We start from the raw sequence: 20250 nt of genomic DNA, 5'->3' as shown, positions 1-20250 counted from the left end.
AGTACAATGTGTTATGAGCATGATTCTATGACAACCAGTGCCATGCAAACTCAATTTTACATCATCATTTAAAAGGTTTCATGAAAGTTTAAACTGGCCCTTTACACCCAAATTTCCGAAGACTAACACAATTATGGTATATTGATGCATGTTACAAAATGAATTTCCCACTCAAAATTATTTCATCCATTGAATGGGTCAAAGTTCTTGTCTAAATGATTTTTGTATATCACAACTCTTTTTTTGATGCAATAACTTTTTATAAAGGCAAACAGGGAAATAAAATAATCTGAAACTAAACAAGCAAACATGTTTCTGGATAAAAAATTCTCACATTTTTTTTTAAAGAAATTCTGTAAAATATTTTTGACTTATATTAGTCTTCTGAATCTGAATTCTTCTGAATCATTTCTAATTGACATGGACAAATTTTTATTTTGCGAGGTTTATGAAACAATCACGACCTCCAGACTGGGTAAGCATGGCTATTTATCAACCTTGTGCTAATGTTAATAAACTAAGGTTAATAAATGTTCATGTCCTCCTCGACTGCAGTCCATAATTGTACACTTGAGAATGCTTTAGGAAGAAACAATGCACCGTGGTTTCTCACAAAGCTCATTCCATTCTTCATTTATTTACAAATAAATATTCACCTCCACTTCACACCAGTCTTGGGTTTGGTATAAATTTATTTACATAAAATGTTTTACAATATTGACACAAAACTATGCTAATGATATTTATTATGGTTTACACATGTTTTAAACCATCAAAAAACAAAAAACAAAACGTGAATACATGCTAGCAACCTTAACCCTTTCACCCCTAGTAAACTTTAGTAGACTCTAGCATACATTTATCTGGGCGAGTCCATTATGGTCTACAAGGGTAAAAGGGTTAACCTTGATCTGGCCATTACTGTGTGATATTACACTGGACAGCCAACTGGCCTAGGAGTAACTGTTCAGACTTGTAGTACACAACTAACTCTAATAAACATCCTGCTTACATGGTTTAGTATCCAGTTACCATGCATTTTTTATCATTATCCAATAAGACAATAACCTGTAATTTTATTAATCCTATCTAATTTACAATTTTTTACAAAAAAACACATTGTTTTTATTTTAAAATTCTTTTCCAACATATAAAATTCTATCGTTAATTTTGATATTTGAAAAACAAAATGTTTTAAATTAAATTCCAAAGATGAACTTTTCATCTCTCATCATTTAGCGATTTCTACACAAATTAAACAAAAATATATACTTGTTACATAGGTATAAATGAAATTCCAGTTGATATTTTTATCTCTCATCATCATTTATCAGTTTCTGTTATGACAAAGTAAGACATGTATTTGAATCAGCAGTGCACAACAAAGTAATACGTCCTTATTTGATAAAAGTTCGTCTTGATTCTAGATCTGGTAGTATACACAGAGGTTGTTAACGTTTGTTCCTGTTCAACAACTCGCCACAGAGCAGGTTTTTAATATAAGATATTTCGAAACTTTATACATTTCAAATGATATTTAAAATGTAAACATGTTTTAGCATTTTTGCAGTTCCAAAAACCAAAGATTTTGGTCTAGAATACCAGGTAAATTTTGCTACCTGTCAACAGCAATTCTATAAATAAAATACTGAAACCAAAATTCAGGGATATTGGATTATGTTCCAAATAAAATACAATTTCTCCTTAACCCTTTCCCCCCTATGTAACTTTAGTAGACTCTTCTATGCAGTGATATGAATGAGTCCATTATAGTCTACGGTGGTGAAAGGGTTCAGTTTAACCTGCTCTATGGCGAGTTTCAAAAAGCACCAAGCAATACATGTACCTAAGATCAAAATTCACATTAAAACATGATAATTTTTCACATATTTACGGTAAAATGATACATTATAAAAATATTCAATCTGATACAATTTCACCAGTTTTATGATATATACTTACATACATCACTTGTGATCTCCTCAACTCTCGTGACCTCTCGTACACAAACTCCCGTGACCTTTCATACATTTAACGCCTGTTTCTCAGTATCATGGATATGCTATCTCACATCACGGTTCTTGCCGAGTACGATACAGCTCTTTTCATCAACATCAACACTGGTATAAATTGGTTTTCGATAAAATCTATAATTTTGAGATGTGAAGGAAAGATTTTTAAAACGACAACGAATAAAGTGTCCGATATCAGAACAGAAAATCAATTATGGATTAAAATGGTTTCTCATAAATACAAAACAACGGAAAATCCCATTTTAACGAGTGGCAGGAAGACAAATAGATATTGTTAAAAATGTGGCAGGTACCGAAAATGATTATGATTCAATCAACAAAAAAAACCAATCTAATATTTTCTCTAAAATTGATATTACCTCCTTGCGTACCAGTAAAACAACCACTTCAACTGATGATCAAAATGAAATTTATTTTGAATATGGAAGCCTGACAAGAAAAGTTTTCAATAAAGTGGCCGTACATGCAATACATTATGTTAACATAAACACAACGCAAAATGATTAAAACAAAATTCTTCTGACTTTATTCAAAAAAGCTTTTTCAAATTCAAAATGTTTGAAGAAGACTCTTAGCGTGTTTAGTCTGGCATAGAAATGCCACAACAAATTAAACAAGTAAACAGAGTTTGACATCCTGGAAGGTATAAACTCAAATATAACACACTTTGACAAAATACTATGTCACATAAATATTGTTCATTTTGGCTCGGTTAAAAATGATAAACCACAAGTTCACTTTTATTTCATCACAACACTTTTGACAAACAAGGTGATTATTTTTAACAAAATAACACAGATCCATAGAATAGGTTTTCTTTATTAACTTATCCAAGTAAAAACAAACAGTATTTCAGCAAAAACATGCAATTTTAATTTTCTAAAACTTAAAATTGTTACCTGTAAAATTCATTTTCAAGGTAAAACAATAATATGGACAAAGAAATGTACAGATGTTATGCTGAAACCAGCAGTATTGTTTAAAATAATTAAAAAATTAAAAAAATTTAAAAGATCTGATATTAAAACAATAAGAGATAGATAACGGACAAAAATATTGATTTCAAAAATTTCCTTTAATCACAATATTTTACTAATTTTAAACTCCATGTAAATATCAACGGTTATGGGTCGCTAAAGCAATCAAAATTAAACAGAAATTTAATTCTTTTAAAAAGATCTATGACAATATCGGCATTAGGATGGTTTATTAAAGTGTAAGATTCCTGGTTTCGTACGCAGTTGAAATAATACAAGGCCAATGGTCTGATATTTAAAATGGGTCTCGGTTTTGTACATAATTACATGTCAAAACATCCTTCTCCTTCAATGGTAACTCCATATGATACACACCCACACACATACACTCATTATCTTTCACCATATAAACAGTTTTATGAGGAAGTGGTAACTTCACAGTAGGAAGTGCCATTGTGGCTAAGACAGGAAGTGACATCACCATCATATAGACAGGAAGTGACATCACCATCACATAGACACGAAATGACATCATCATTAAAATGCAAATAAATTACTGGATCCACAGATTTGATTTCTGATGAACTGTTTTTACTGCCTCGATTTAGTACATCATACTTCAAAATCCTGGAAATGTTCAATCAGAAAGCATCAATAATGGAAAGTTTCTGCACATGTTTGTATCAATGATGCCCCTTACGAATTTCTAAATTAATGATGTCTTGGTGGGGTCTCAGCAGTGCCTTAGGACTACATCCGTGTGGCTGTATACAGAACAAAAATGTGTGGTGAAAATAAATGAAATATGGCTCGACGAGTTACACTCCTTTCCAAATGAATTGTCTGCCCTTCAGTGATGTTTAGTCATGTAGATAAGTTATCCGCCCTTTGATGCGAACTCTTCTAACAAATAAATTATCCACACTTCTACGAACTCTGATCCACAAACGAGTTATCTGCACTTATATGATGAGTAGTCTTAACTCATTCACCCCTGAAATTTCATAATGAACTATTCCAACCTTTGAAATGGAAGAGTTCAAATGTGTCTTCAGTAGTGAATGAGTTAACATGCGAGTTGTCTGCCCTTGTATGATGTGGAATAAGGTGGGTTAGCACTCAAAGTCCTGCTGTGTGATGGCGTTTAAGTCCTTCATTAGACAGTCTAGATTGGCCATCTCTGCTGTTAGTTCCTCTGTGCTGACTGACTTCTGGAACAAAAGAAACAAACTGTTCACACCAGCAAAATTTGATTCTTAATTTAGTTTGACTATTTATCACTACCTGTGACCTTTGAACTAGTAATTTGATATGGCCATTCACTGATATTTCTGTTTCATTGACATAATTACTATACCCCCAAACCTAAAGTACAGTATAACTTACTATCTCCCTGAAGTTAAAACTAACTCCCTGTCCCCCAGATAGTACTTTGATATATTGAAATTAATACCATACCTCCCAACCTAAAGTAAAGTATAACCTACTATATTTCCCTGAATTTTGATCTAACTCCCTGTCCCCACTGCAGGTAAAACATTGAAATTCCACAGTGTCGTACATAGAGTAACCTCCCCTGAATTTTGTTTTGTATATATATATATCACTACATGTATAGCACATTTAGACCAAAGCAATTCTGCTGACCAGGTAGGGCAGTTGGGTAGAGTGATATGGCATAACAATCTGAGATCTGAGGTGCAAATCCAGGTCTGGCCAAGCAGAAATTTTACACTGAATATTTTGTTTATTTCATCTTTTATTTTTGTTTTTAAATCCATCATGATACAGTTAACTTTCCAGGAACGATTCATTAAAGATATCGTCATCATGGAACAACAGCTTGAAAAAATTACTTACAGTATTTGGTATAAGTATCCTTAACCAGACGATTCAATTCCCTGTCACTCTGAAGGTGTAATTTACATCTACCTTCCCCTGAAGTTTAATTAGTTAGTTATTTTATTTCTTGAACCTTTCACCCCTATGTAACTTAGGTAGACTCTACCATGCATTGATATGGATGAGTCCATTATGGTATACAGAGGTGAAGGTTAACAACCAAGCAACAGTGAAGTCATATCAAGTCTGACAACAATAATAAGTGACAATTTCAAAATTGGCACACTCGATCAATATGTGAGGCACAGTTATGTATTCGTCACATGAATAACAAAAGGGCTGATTTTAAACTTACTTCTCTGTCCTACTGAACAGGTGTAACATACTACCAACGTTCCTTGTCCCTTTAAGGGAGTAACCTACCTGAAGGTCGGGATCCCTTTGAGTCCCTTTAAGGGTGTAACCTACCTGAAGGTCGGGGTCCCTTTGACTCCCTTTAAGGGTGTAACCTACCTGAAGGTTGGGGTCCTTTTGACTCCCTTTAAGGGTATAACCTACCTGAAGATTGGGATCCCTTTGACTCCCTTTAAGGGTGTAACCTACCTGAAGGTCAAGATCCCCTTGACTCCCTTTAAGGGTGTAAACTACCTGAAGGTCGGGATCCCTTTGACTCTCTTTAAGGGTGTAACCTATCTGAATGTTGGGGTCCCTTTGAGTCCCTTTAAGGGTACAACCTACCTGAAAGTCAAGATCCCCTTGACTCCCTTTAAGGGTGTAACCTACCTGAAGGTCGGGATCCTCTTGAGTCCCTTTAAGGACCACATCGGGAGCCTTAGGGGTGCTGATGATGGGCATCGTTGTACGCGGTTTAATGGGGACGCTGGATATAGGGGGTGTAGGCTTCTTATACGGGCTCGATGTCTGCTGTGGCTTTACTGTAAATCGTAGTTGGATGGAGACAATGTTACATGGTTGTGATATTGAATATACAGTAAAATAAAACTTACTGTATACCCGGAAATTCTCGCTGCAGTTTCATTTTCGCCTTTTCCGCCCTTTGTCATGAGGGTGAGTTTATCATTACAACAAATTAGTAAGCAATAAGATATACATAGTAATTAAATGTGAAGGCAAAATTAAACCTGCTAAAATATAGATTTTACCAAAAGGCGAAAGTTTGACTGGGCGTAAATTTCCCCGTATACAGTACTCCCATGGCACACTCTTTGATTGTGATGTCACGAAGAAATCTTAATATCTAAATATTAAGTCTGACAGTCAACAATTTAACATTTCACAACAAAATTAAGATGATAATGAAGATGAATCACATGATGATGGAAGGAAGGAAGAGAACGCTAATGAGAAATCATCACAGGTAAGGATCAATGTCTATATCAGATTGACATTTTACTTAACCTGTTCACCCCTAGGTTACTTTAGTAGACTCTACCATACATTTATCTGGGGTAGTCCATTATGGTCTACAGAGGTGAAAGGGTTAATGAAGAAACGAAAAATACTGCAAACAGGATGAAAATTGTAAAGCAATTATATTTTTTCCCAATCTGTCACCAGTTTTATGATTGATCCTTAACTCATCGACCCCTGAAGACACATTTGAACTCTTCCAATTCAAAAATTGGAATAGTTCATTATCAAATTTCAGGGGTGAATGAGTTAACCTCAGGAAATTCCTTAAGGTTTCCATAGGAAAGCAACTGGAGTCTCAGTTTAAGGAGATTTCCGTAAGTTACAGAATATTTGCCAAACTGGTGCCTGAAACCTGTATTACATAAGTTCTCATTAGTGCCTCGTACGTCCATAAACTAGACTGTACACAATATCAAAACTACCAAAATGAACAAAACAGTAAGGATGGTAAAAATTCTAGAAAACATGAAGGAAAAAAGAGTTCTAATGATTTGGAATGTGATTATAATGTAATAGCTAGCATGCATATAATTAAGGAAATAATTAAGCTCTGGATAAAAAGCCAACACATCAACACGTCTGGGAGGAGGTACTACCAAATATTAGTTACAGATTTTCTAAACCCTGGCTTGGGCCACGTTCTGTGCTAACTATATATTCTGTACAATCTCATGTTATTTGCATTCCTCCTGGATGCAATATCTGTCTTTTCCCCTTTGCCTGCTGTTGCATTATCAGATGTTCTACCTTGCCTGAGGTTGCATTAATGGAATATTTCCCTTTCAAGTGGTTGCATTGTACAATTATTTCCCTTGCCAGCGATTGCTTAATGAGATTATCCCCTTGCCTGTGGTTGCATAATGAGATTATCCCCCTTGCCAGTGGTTGCATAATGAGATTATCCCCCTTGCCAGTGGTTGCATAATGAGATTATTTCCAATGCCAGTGGTTGCATTATGAGATTTTCCCTTGCCAGTGGTTGCATTATGCCTTAACAATAGTCAACTTTTGGGTTATCTCCCTTGCTCATAGTTCATCATTTCAAAACCTCCTCTTCATGTGTTTCATACTTTTGTATTATCAACCTTGCCCATGTTTTTTTATAACATTATCTCCCTTGCCGAAGGATGCATTATTAGATTATTTACCTTGCCAATGGTCCATGATCGCATTAACCCCCTTGCCTGTGGTTTCAATTTTGAGTTATCTCCCTTGTGGTTACATTATCAGGTTACAATCACCACAAAGAAGTATCCCAACTTTTATACTCTCCTCACAGAAAATGTGTATCCTGCTAACCTATGTAACCATAATGGACCACTCCTCCCTCTATACATGACACAGACCCTGGACAGGACAAGTACGTACCTATTTGGTGTTTTGGGGTGAGTTGGACACTGGACAGGGGATTACTGCCAGGGGGCGGGGGGCTGGGCACGGAAAAGCTCCGCAGCGGGTGTCGGTGGAGGGATCGGGGTAAACTTTTATGTTCCTCGCACTCGCCAGGCAGCTGTTGGTCAGGCGAGATAATGGCTGTAGGCTGACCTTTCTTAGGGGTATGGGACATCAGCCCCGGGGGAAGGGCATGAGATCCCAATCCCCCAGAGGGGGTGATCCCGTGCCCAGCCAGGTGGGGTAGGCTATGGCTCTGCTTGGGGCAGATATCGGGTGATTTAAGGCCTGGAAGGAAATTAGTACACAGCACATTAGCTTGGCTGGCCACACATCTTGTTAACACTGACATATTGACCTTTGTCCTCTGACCTCCACAATTTATAACTTTTCTAAAAAAAAATCTTTTAATGTTACATGTAATAATATTTCATTTGATTGGCTGAACCTACCACAAAATAACCTCATTTTGTTTTTGTTACTATCTTATTTCTTTTTTTCATATTTTCCAATAATTTAAATTACATTTCCCAATATTTAAAGTAATATTTTTTCCAAAAAGTGAATTTTTAAATCTGATTATTTGTTCAACAGCTTTTCACGTCATAATCAATTTCTTTTTTTTTTTTTAAAGAAGGAAGTTCCATGTTCTATATTACAGGCTAAAGATATATTTTATCCATCAGCTGTTTACATCTTTGTTAAGTAATTGTGGATTCAGTGGAACAAAAGGAGAATAAATTTCTCATAAAAATAAGCATGATTCCCAAAGATATGATGCATGCCCAATGCAGACTGTTGATAGACGGATGTCCTGTTCAAGCACATCCATGCAACACCATGGTCACCTGTGCACAAAAGGGAGGTAACTGTCACATAAGGGAAGTAATTGCATTAAATATGCAAATAGTTATTTCTTGAAAACCAAAATTCAAGCAGATGTATCCTTTAAAATCTGGTTAAGTATTTTATTTGCATTCATATTAGTTTATATTAATAGTATATCTATTTATTTATTTTACTAAGAACAGATACATTTAGGGTTTGGTTTGGCTTATATTGTTTAGCGTCCTATTAAATAACAGCTAGGCTAAGCTTGGTCTTATCAATAGTTCAAAGAAATATCTTTTTTATTTTTTCGAAAGGTCAAATATTTTATACCCAAATCACTGGAACAGCTGAATTACCTATTTACCCCCGTTTGGCCCATTACATACAGCTCATGCAATTATGGATGCACCTTAAACATCTATTTCCCAATTATTCTATAATGTTTAATTGTTATATTCACAGTTTTTCAATGATCTCTAAATATCTGATTTTGACAAAAGCTCTTAATACACCCAAGCAAAATCAGCAAAAACAATAGAGCTTGCAAAACACGTCTTGAATGAATCAGAGTAATAATTCACCATGAATGATTTTTAATCTTATTCTTATTCCAAACAACAATCAAAGCTTTAGAACTTCAGTGTTTCTGGTAATAGATCTGGGAGTGTTACCCCAGTGGGAAAATGTGCATATAATGAGCACACTGTAGTCTGTCATATATTTGACAAGAAAGATTAAAAAAAAAGAAGTTTTTTTCTTCTTTTCATTATGAGACTTATATTACATGCATAAGACTTTTGATATTTTTTTTTATAAACACTTTGTCGTAAGTAAACTAGCTGGTATTGTTTGCTTATTTTATTGGTGCTTTAGTTTAAAAGCCATGCAACACTGATAACAGGGTTACGCTTTGTACAGTTAAAACAAATTCCTTTTCTGTCTAGTTTATCAGTTATATTTGGCAAAGAAGATGCAAATATAAAAATCTGTGACAACGCTTATGCAACCATAGTGACAGAGAACGTATTTTCAAGGTCAGCGTATGTCAGGGACAGAGCTTCTTGAGAATCAGGGATGAAGTATGTTTAAGATCAGGGTCATATTATGTTGAAGGTCAGGTACATAGTCTGTTGATGGTAAGGGTCATATTATGTTAAAGGTATGGGACACATTATGTTGAAGGTCAGGGACATATAATGTTGAAGGTCAAGGACACACTATATTGAAGGAAGGACACACTATATTGAAGGTTATGTTGAAGGTCAGGGACACATTATGTTTATAAGGTCAGATACATAGTTTGTTGAAGGTCAAGGACAGTGAACTTTATTGAGTTAGCAGTGCGTTAGGACATCAGCAGTTTTTGTTATTCATATCTTTTTTATCTCAATCTCAGATCTGTTTAACACTGTGAGGCCATGCATAAGCTCCAACATTGAGCAAACAAGTTAAATAGACTTTCTGATGTTAATTCGCATATTTTTTTTGTGTAATGTATTTCTACACAAGATTAGGGCAGGGAAGGAAGAATATTGTTGAAATTATTATCAATTATTTAGAATTGTTGCAAAGTTTTTTGAGCATGTGCAATTAGTTTGTGGACAAGTTCAAAGTATATGGTAGTTGTGCTATTTTATACAGATACTTTCTTTTTGAAGAATGTGATTTTTTTAATGGAATGAAAAAATACATTATGGAATGAATAACATTTTGAAATTCCACTTTTGTTTTATTCTTATAAAGTGCTTAATAAACCTATACTTTACAATGGTTAAATAGACCCTTTTTGTTGTTTTCCTCCTTGAACTAGACGGCACACATTGGATGAAAACAATAGTTATCTAGGTAGCAGTATGGGTAAGAATAATACATGGGTGAATTCTACACTGGGGCAAATTTCATGATAATTCGGCAGGAAAATATGTACTTCTTTAATACAGTATCCTCTTTCTGATATTACAATGGGACTATATAACTGCAAACAGGCCAATGAAGTTTAAAGCCACAGTAAGTAAATGCTTGGAGTTGCGGGTAAGGAATACATGCCATATCCAACTCGTGCGTTGTACGATTCATCTAAGAGCGGGTCGTTGACGCTCGACTCGTCGTCGTCCAGGGCGGACACAAGATCTGTCGGAGCAAGAAACAACGGAAACACGTCACGATGCAGTGCATGCTGGGATAGTTTGGGAGCATGAACACAAAACATATCAGAAATAATACAGGATTCTGCTTGCTTCATATTTCAAAAGTCTTCCATTTTTTAAGGTTTCAAATTTTACTCTTACATAAATTACAGTACTATTGAATTGTTTCAAGGCATGTTTCAAACATTTAAAACCCAATGGAAATGGAATACTTTTATATTGGTGCTTTAGACTGGTTTAAAAATATTTTCATTAATCAGTACAAATTATTTTTCAAATTTTAGTGGCTATATTTCATTTTCAGCCATTTATTTACTTTAATTACAGTAATAAAGATTTGAAACCAGTCAGAATATATGAAGCTTTAACTCATTCACCCCCGAAATTTCTTAATGAACTATTCAAACCTTTGAATTGGAAGAGTTCACATGTATCTTCAGGGGTAAATGAGTTCAGAAGGCCAAAAATGCAAAATCAAATAGATGTACATAAATAAACAAAATCATCAAAAATATTTGCACACACATGCAGTGATACAGACTGAATACTTGTTACAACACGCAATACATCAAGAAGAATATAATATATATAAAAACAGAGGTCCGGTTGCTGTTCAGCCAAAAACGTTTCTGGACCATATAACCTGGATTTGATTTGAATAAATATGATTCCATGTCAAACACAAATATTTTTGTGAAACAGGATTTTTTTTCCGTTCTATTTTTGCACTTTGAACAAGAAGGACACTGAATTGAACTCCAGTTGAGTACATCTTTCAGGGAAAAAATTCAGTTGTCAAAAAAAGGTTCCATCAATTTTGACACAAGACGTTTTGCCATGACAGACAAATGTAATACATATTACCAAAGTAGTGAGGTTGCATTCATGAATTCATATGAATTTTTCAACTCTTCACTGGTTTTCACAAATTTCAAGTATTACAAATATCAGTGAAAGGAGGACCTCAAAATGAAACGGTGAAACAGACTTCTTTTCTTAATTTTAAAAGTTTTTCGTCATCAAACTCTATTCAGAGCCAAAAACACAATGCAAGTCTTCTTCAAGAGCATTTCCAATCATCTGCTTTCTCTCCTTTTCTCTCTCTCAATGAATCATATAGCCAAGTATTGATCAAGAAACATCTGAAATCTTAATAGTTCAGTCTTTCACCCACAATCGTAATTTCATCAAGTTGGACTGAACTATCAGTTCCCTTCAAAGTGGACTTAACTCATTCATCACCCCAGATGGCACATTTGAACCCTTCCAGCTCAAAGGTTGGAATAGTCCATCATGAAATTTCAGGGGTGAATGGGTTAGATGACGGAATGGTAAATGACAGAAGATATGGTTGAGAAAGGTGTGTGACTTACAATTGTGATCCATCGGTATCCCATGCACTGTAAACAAACGATGATAAATACAGGTGAGTTAATTACAAATATATATCATCCAGGTGAGATCATTATCAAGGTGAGCTATAATAATGAAAATACAGGTGACTTAACCAGGATACATACAGGCATCAACTGTCAATTGATACATGTAATTGAAAAGATAGATTGATGTAATTTTTACTGTGATACATAATTTAACTTTCACACAGGTAATTTAAACGATAAATTTTGGCAATTTTACTGTGGTGCATAATCAACTTTTCCATACAGGTATTTAAAGGGATGCCACGTCAGGTCACTTAATTGTGATACATCCAGGTAATCTAATAGACATGTATGGTACCTGATTTTATGTAATATTTATAATCCATACCTCTTTATGAAGTATGTCATTATTTGATACATGCGTACATTAAAATGTGACATAGATATATATTTTTTTTTTTGTCAAAATATACCAATTTTAATGAAAGTGCATGTGCACATACAACTTATTTAATAATTCAGTTTTATCCGTCTACAATCTTGTCATAATTTAACACAGCTAGATCTGTTTGCTCTACACTCTTATACCAAACCAAACCAAACCTTGAAAACGGACTTTGGACCATTCTAATGTTTTTTTAGAAATACTTTTATCCCCACACAACTATTTTCTATATTTTGTATGTATTATCTTTGGCAGCTGGTAACAACACAGAGCATTAAGAGGCTCAAGTCAAAACAAGTGTTATAAAACAAACAGAATTGATAAAATATAAAGAGAGAAATAAGGTCTTTTACAAATTCATGATATTAACTAAACTATAAACTGGAAACTGTTGTAATATAATTAAAATTATGTTAAGTCTATAAAACAACATTCTACTAATAAATTACAACAAATAAGACGTTTTTTTATGCATCAGTCATGGCAGTCATTTTTTTCTGTAATGTACATCTGATGAGGTAATGATGGTAGAAATCCCTGCCATTGTCACCAAACTCAGCAATAAGGTCCTTGTCTTACTATTGTTCTCGTTTAACAATAGTTTTTTTTTATATTTCATACCTGTAAATTCCTTCTCATGAAACATTTTTGTGTTCAGTTGAGAGAATAAAGAACAAGAGGCCCAAGGGCCTTAGCGGTCACCTGAGTTATATCATAGGTACTGGTAGCTTTATTTTATTGTTTAGATGTGATGTGGAAATCAGCATGTAAACTAAGTGAAATACAATACAATTCATGTCATCAATGGATAAGAATTTGAAAATATTGGTAAATGTTCCCTTTGGGGCCCCACCCTAGCCCCTGGGGATTGGGCAGGAATCCTAATTTTACAAAGTAAAACTCTCATTTACCCAAGATGATTCTGACTAAGTTTGAGCAATTTTCTGCTGAAAATGGATAAAATATATACCGAAAAGTGTTATTTCCCTATATAAACTATATTAAACGTTACCCCCTCCCTAAGGGAGAACGGATAGCTCAGGATCCTGATATTTTCAATTTAAATAAAGCCCCTGATGATCTTTCTTTCCACATAGAGAAAATCACTGTAGTACCTCTGAGTCTGAAGAAGAAGATTTTTGAAATATTGGTTAATTTTCCCTTTGGGGCCCCGCCCTGGCCCCAGGGGTCGGGGTAGGAATCTCAATTTTACAATTTGAAACCATCTACCTCCAAGGATAATTCTCACCAAGTAAAAATAATTTCCTACAGAAAGTTGTCAAAATATACCCAAAAGTGTTATTTCCCTATATAAACTATAGTAAACTTTACCCCCTCCCCAAGGGAGAACGGATAGCTCGGGGGTCCTGAAATTTACAATTTAAGTAAAGCCCCTGATGATCTTTCTTTCCACGTAGAGAAAATCACTGTAGTACCTCTGAGTCTGGAGAAGAAGATTTTTGAAATATTGATTAATTTTCCCTTTGGGGCCCCGCCCTGGCCCCAGGGGTCGGGGTAGGAATCTCAATTTTACAATTTGAAACCATCTACCTCCAAGGATAATTCTCACCAAGTAAAAATAATTTCCTACAGAAAGTTGTCAAAATATACCCAAAAGTGTTATTTCCCTATATAAACTATAGTAAACTTTACCCCCTCCCCAAGGGAGAACGGATAGCTCGGGGGTCCTGAAATTTACAATTTAAGTAAAGCCCCTGATGATCTTTCTTTCCACGTAGAGAAAATCACTGTAGTACCTCTGAGTCTGGAGAAGAAGATTTTTGAAATATTGATTAATTTTCCCTTTGGGGCCCCGCCCTGGCCCCAGGGGTCGGGGTAGGAATCTCAATTTTACAATTTGAAACCATCTACCTCCAAGGATAATTCTCACCAAGTAAAAATAATTTCCTACAGAAAGTTGTCAAAATATACCCAAAAGTGTTATTTCCCTATATAAACTATAGTAAACTTTACCCCCTCCCCAAGGGAGAACGGATAGCTCGGGGGTCCTGAAATTTACAATTTAAGTAAAGCCCCTGATGATCTTTCTTTCCACGTAGAGAAAATCACTGTAGTACCTCTGAGTCTGGAGAAGAAGATTTTTGAAATATTGATTAATTTTCCCTTTGGGGCCCCGCCCTGGCCCCAGGGGTCGGGGTAGGAATCTCAATTTTACAATTTGAAACCATCTACCTCCAAGGATAATTCTCACCAAGTAAAAATAATTTCCTACAGAAAGTTGTCAAAATATACCCAAAAGTGTTATTTCCCTATATAAACTATAGTAAACTTTACCCCCTCCCCAAGGGAGAACGGATAGCTCGGGGGTCCTGAAATTTACAATTTAAGTAAAGCCCCTGATGATCTTTCTTTCCACGTAGAGAAAATCACTGTAGTACCTCTGAGTCTGGAGAAGAAGATTTTTGAAATATTGATTAATTTTCCCTTTGGGGCCCCGCCCTGGCCCCAGGGGTCGGGGTAGGAATCTCAATTTTACAATTTGAAACCATCTACCTCCAAGGATAATTCTCACCAAGTAAAAATAATTTCCTACAGAAAGTTGTCAAAATATACCCAAAAGTGTTATTTCCCTATATAAACTATAGTAAACTTTACCCCCTCCCCAAGGGAGAACGGATAGCTCGGGGGTCCTGAAATTTACAATTTAAGTAAAGCCCCTGATGATCTTTCTTTCCACGTAGAGAAAATCACTGTAGTACCTCTGAGTCTGGAGAAGAAGATTTTTGAAATATTGATTAATTTTCCCTTTGGGGCCCCGCCCTGGCCCCAGGGGTCGGGGTAGGAATCTCAATTTTACAATTTGAAACCATCTACCTCCAAGGATAATTCTCACCAAGTAAAAATAATTTCCTACAGAAAGTTGTCAAAATATACCCAAAAGTGTTATTTCCCTATATAAACTATAGTAAACTTTACCCCCTCCCCAAGGGAGAACGGATAGCTCGGGGGTCCTGAAATTTACAATTTAAGTAAAGCCCCTGATGATCTTTCTTTCCACGTAGAGAAAATCACTGTAGTACCTCTGAGTCTGGAGAAGAAGATTTTTGAAATATTGATTAATTTTCCCTTTGGGGCCCCGCCCTGGCCCCAGGGGTCGGGGTAGGAATCTCAATTTTACAATTTGAAACCATCTACCTCCAAGGATAATTCTCACCAAGTAAAAATAATTTCCTACAGAAAGTTGTCAAAATATACCCAAAAGTGTTATTTCCCTATATAAACTATAGTAAACTTTACCCCCTCCCCAAGGGAGAACGGATAGCTCGGGGGTCCTGAAATTTACAATTTAAGTAAAGCCCCTGATGATCTTTCTTTCCACGTAGAGAAAATCACTGTAGTACCTCTGAGTCTGGAGAAGAAGATTTTTGAAATATTGATTAATTTTCCCTTTGGGGCCCCGCCCTGGCCCCAGGGGTCGGGGTAGGAATCTCAATTTTACAATTTGAAACCATCTACCTCCAAGGATAATTCTCACCAAGTAAAAATAATTTCCTACAGAAAGTTGTCAAAATATACCCAAAAGTGTTATTTCCCTATATAAACTATAGTAAACTTTACCCCCTCCCCAAGGGAGAACGGATAGCTCGGGGGTCCTGAAATTTACAATTTAAGTAAAGCCCCTGATGATCTTTCTTTCCACGTAGAGAAAATCACTGTAGTACCTCTGAGTCTGGAGAAGAAGATTTTTGAAATATTGATTAATTTTCCCTTTGGGGCCCCGCCCTGGCCCCAGGGGTCGGGGTAGGAATCTCAATTTTACAATTTGAAACCATCTACCTCCAAGGATAATTCTCACCAAGTAAAAATAATTTCCTACAGAAAGTTGTCAAAATATACCCAAAAGTGTTATTTCCCTATATAAACTATAGTAAACTTTACCCCCTCCCCAAGGGAGAACGGATAGCTCGGGGGTCCTGAAATTTACAATTTAAGTAAAGCCCCTGATGATCTTTCTTTCCACGTAGAGAAAATCACTGTAGTACCTCTGAGTCTGGAGAAGAAGATTTTTGAAATATTGATTAATTTTCCCTTTGGGGCCCCGCCCTGGCCCCAGGGGTCGGGGTAGGAATCTCAATTTTACAATTTGAAACCATCTACCTCCAAGGATAATTCTCACCAAGTAAAAATAATTTCCTACAGAAAGTTGTCAAAATATACCCAAAAGTGTTATTTCCCTATATAAACTATAGTAAACTTTACCCCCTCCCCAAGGGAGAACGGATAGCTCGGGGGTCCTGAAATTTACAATTTAAGTAAAGCCCCTGATGATCTTTCTTTCCACGTAGAGGAAATGAGTGTAGTACCTCTGAGTCTGAAGAAGAAGATTTTTGAAATATTGATTAATTTTCCCTTTGGGGCCCCGCCTTGGCCCCAGGGGTTGGGGTAGGAATCCCAATTTTACAATTTTGAAGCCTCATCTACCAAGGATGATTCTGACCAACTTTCAAAAAACTCCATCCACTGGTTCTTGAGAAGAAGTTGAAAATGTAAAAGTTTACGGACGACGGACGAAAAGCGATTAGAATAGGTCACTTGAGCAAAGCTCAGGTGACCTAAAAAAGACATAATGCTATTTTTTTTCTTTGAAGAACATGAGGACATCCTGACTTACTATTATGAGAGTGGTCGGTATTGACGCGCGGCGAGGTCGTGTACGGCATGTTGTACTGGGTCCTTGGGAAGCCTGGCCGCGTATGAGCCATCATAGCGTGCGGTGTCTCCATCTGGGCCATTTGACTGCTCTGTAGGGCTGTCACCATGGCGATTGCTGTAAACAAGTACAGGCAGATGCTGTAGTGAATCGTAAATAATTTGCTAACTTAAGATTTGTCAATTCTGAAATTGGTTTTTCTGTGATGGCTACAGTCAATCTCTCATTTGTATGTTTTTAAATCATTCAACCCTGAAGACACATTTGAACTCAAAAATGCTGAAATCTATTATTCTTAACTACATATCAAGAGTTATGACACTTTTTCAAAACATTCAATTTGAGAATTATAAGAGAGGCCATAATCATTATTCATCATTTTTCAGTAAAAAGTATGAGATAGAACATTTATGTTTTCCAAGATATTTAGCAAAAATCCTTTTATATCACACACAGACAGTTATTGCTCCAACCTGGGAGTCTTTGTCCGATTTTCTTTTTGAAGAAGAATAATCACATTGGCAGATTCCGAGATCATTTTATTTTTTATTATAGTGATAGAGCAAAAGAATCATTAACTCATTCACCCCTGCAAACACATGTGAACTCTTCCAATTCAAAGGTTTGAATATTTCATTATGAAATTTCAGGGGTGAATCATTAAAGGAAGCATACTTGGGACATATGATCTATAGTTTAGTTTAAAATCTAAAACAAATCTGATAACATGTCGTATACAAGAACAAGAAAGATTTTAAAAAACTGACACAATTACTATTTTGAACATACAAACGCTGTGAGAAGACAGTTTGAAGTTTTATCCTAGGGACGCCTGCTTCTCGTACTTACGTTCGCGATGTTGTGGCTGCTGTGTCTCCACGCCAATCATCATCGGCGGTTTGGTGGCTTTGGGTCGGATCAGCCCGGTGGGTTGGTGCTGCATGGGCTGTTGCCTCATGGGCGTGTACCTATCCTCGTGGGTACCATGGGGATGGTACGTAATTTCTGGGTATTCTGGAGAAAGACCAAAATACACGTTTTTGAAAAATGGATTTGTTTTTTCCGCCACTATCAAATTAATGATTTAATGTCACATGTGGAGATGGTAAGTATGACATCCCATCCCTAAGAAATGTATTTAAGGTGCCTAGATAAATATGTGGAGACAAAAATAAAACTTGGTGTGGAACCCTTCTTGAATGGAGAGCATAAATTAACTAGAATTTAATAGAAGCTATGATTCTTGTGTAATGTAGACTGACATAACACAACCTAATGGTTAGGTTTTTGGATTTAACTCATTCACCCCTGAATACACATTTGAACTCTTCCAATTCAAAGCTTGGAATAGTTCATTATGCAATCTCAGGGGTGAATGAGTTAGTATGAGGTTTTACCAAAGTTTTAAACTTCAAAAGTCATATTCTAAAGGTGAGGTATCTCCCGTCTGCATCACATAGGAATGACTTAAAGGAATGACTTACATTGCCCCCCCCCCCCCCTTTATTATGTAGCATAATAAATATATATTACAATTGTAAACCAAATACACTGTGCCACCATATTAGGGCGTATGGAAAATGTAACAATACTGATGATGCAATAGTAGAAATGGCACAAAAACTCTACAAATACCAACCTTTATCGATGTCTGGATGATACGGAGGTAATTCATCTATAGATTTATTCCCGTCGACAGAGTTCCGTCGTAACGTGCTCATTGTCAACATAGATTCACTTCTTTCTGGTTTATCAACACTTTTCAGCTCAAACTGTTGCTGGTGGTCAATCCACAGATCGGGCTTCTTTAAGTCACGCTGGGCCAGTTTACCCTTACTGGGAGACTGCTGCTGGGCGGCTTGACTGGAGGTAAAATAGGTGATTTGATGGATTAGGACCTGAATGATTCATGGACAACCTATTCCGTCTTTTCGTATTGCAGAGTTATCTGCTCTTGTGAGCAGGTATTGATTGTTACGTCATTGGTTTGTGTGAGAAAATTACGTCGTTTTCTCCAAAATTGATTACGTTACTCTCACAAACAAATGACGTAACAATCAATTCCTGCTCACAAGAGAAGATAACTCTGCAATACGCAAAGACGGAATATGTATGCAGCCCTTTCACTTCGGGCCTTGCAATCCCAGTGTTTGGTCACGTTTTACTTCATTTTACTTAGGGTGGTCGGGTGGCGCAGTTGACAATGCACTTGCCTTTCACCGAGGTGGCCAGGGTTTGATTCCCCAACCGGAGTGAAAAGGTATGGGGTCACCTGCCTGACCCGTTGGGTTTCTTCTAGGTACTTCAGTTTCCTCCCATAATAAGACTCCCGCGTACTAACATTCGGGCCAACAAGAGTGATTAATATAATTTGAAATAACTTGTTTCAAGATTGTTGTGAAATAAATAAAGTTTATACATATGTATACTCATGTTTAGAGAAGTTTCCTTTGGTGGTTATACAGAGAAAAGTCTCAATTCAAAATAAAGGATAGTTTCAAGAGTTCTCATGGATGATATGGAAAGTAAAATATTTGGGTAAAGATTTGTGAAAACAGGTTCCATAATTTGTTGATACTAGAAGAAATTTCAGGGGAATACAGATTGTAGTATCCTCTGAAAAAGTATTTTTTATAATACACAAGGTCCCTGTAATATATATATATATATAATTATCCTCAGAGAGAGAGGGAAACCTGCTTAGAATGGTCAGAAACTGGAATATTGAATATTTCCCTAAACCAACAAAAAACATCATGATTTACTTAATGAACTGTAGAGACAAATACCAGTGTACTCTTCCCAACAAACATTTGAAAGAAAGTGGGACTGTTTGGAAGGTGTCTATATTAACACTTCTTCATTTTTACAAACATAGATTAGTAAGGACTTACGGGCGTTTGTTGCGTTCTCCGTTATCCCTTTTCTGACACAAGACGATGGCGACGACAATGATGACGATACAAAACGAAGCTCCCACGACACATGTTACTATGATGATGACGACATTCGTAGAGAGCCCACCGGCGTCGTTTTGTTTGTCATCTTCCTCCTGTGGCTGTTCATCTAGTACAGGAAAACCACAGACAATTGTC

General features: G+C 36.1%; 1 protein-coding gene across 7 annotated transcripts in view; it reads right to left on the bottom strand.

Annotated features, from left to right (window-relative positions):
• Window positions 1–812: 812 nt before the first annotated feature.
• Window positions 813–20250, bottom strand: part of LOC110454080 (neogenin-like) — a 246129-nt gene continuing 226691 nt past the window's right edge. For 4 of the 7 annotated variants that reach the window (XM_021503425.1, XM_021503429.1, XM_021503428.1 and 1 more), the window contains 9 exons: window positions 20050–20221; window positions 18795–19018; window positions 18005–18169; window positions 17117–17272; window positions 12030–12056; window positions 10556–10639; window positions 7655–7966; window positions 5636–5787; window positions 813–4221 (listed from right to left, as the gene is read on the bottom strand). In XM_021503425.1, coding sequence (XP_021359100.1) covers window positions 4123–4221; window positions 5636–5787; window positions 7655–7966; window positions 10556–10639; window positions 12030–12056; window positions 17117–17272; window positions 18005–18169; window positions 18795–19018; window positions 20050–20221 — 1391 coding nt within the window. In that variant the 3' untranslated portion in view covers window positions 813–4122. The remainder of the gene's footprint in view (window positions 4222–5635; window positions 5788–7654; window positions 7967–10555; window positions 10640–12029; window positions 12057–17116; window positions 17273–18004; window positions 18170–18794; window positions 19019–20049; window positions 20222–20250) is intronic. The other 3 variants (XM_021503426.1, XM_021503430.1, XM_021503431.1) reach the window with 3 other exon arrangements.

The sequence above is a fragment of the Mizuhopecten yessoensis genome, unplaced genomic scaffold (assembly GCF_002113885.1).
Source record: "Mizuhopecten yessoensis strain PY_sf001 unplaced genomic scaffold, ASM211388v2 scaffold7653, whole genome shotgun sequence".
NCBI classification, from domain to species: Eukaryota; Metazoa; Mollusca; class Bivalvia; order Pectinida; family Pectinidae; genus Mizuhopecten; species Mizuhopecten yessoensis.
Note: the sequence above shows the minus strand (reverse complement) of the source record. Positions and strands in the feature narration are given on the sequence as shown.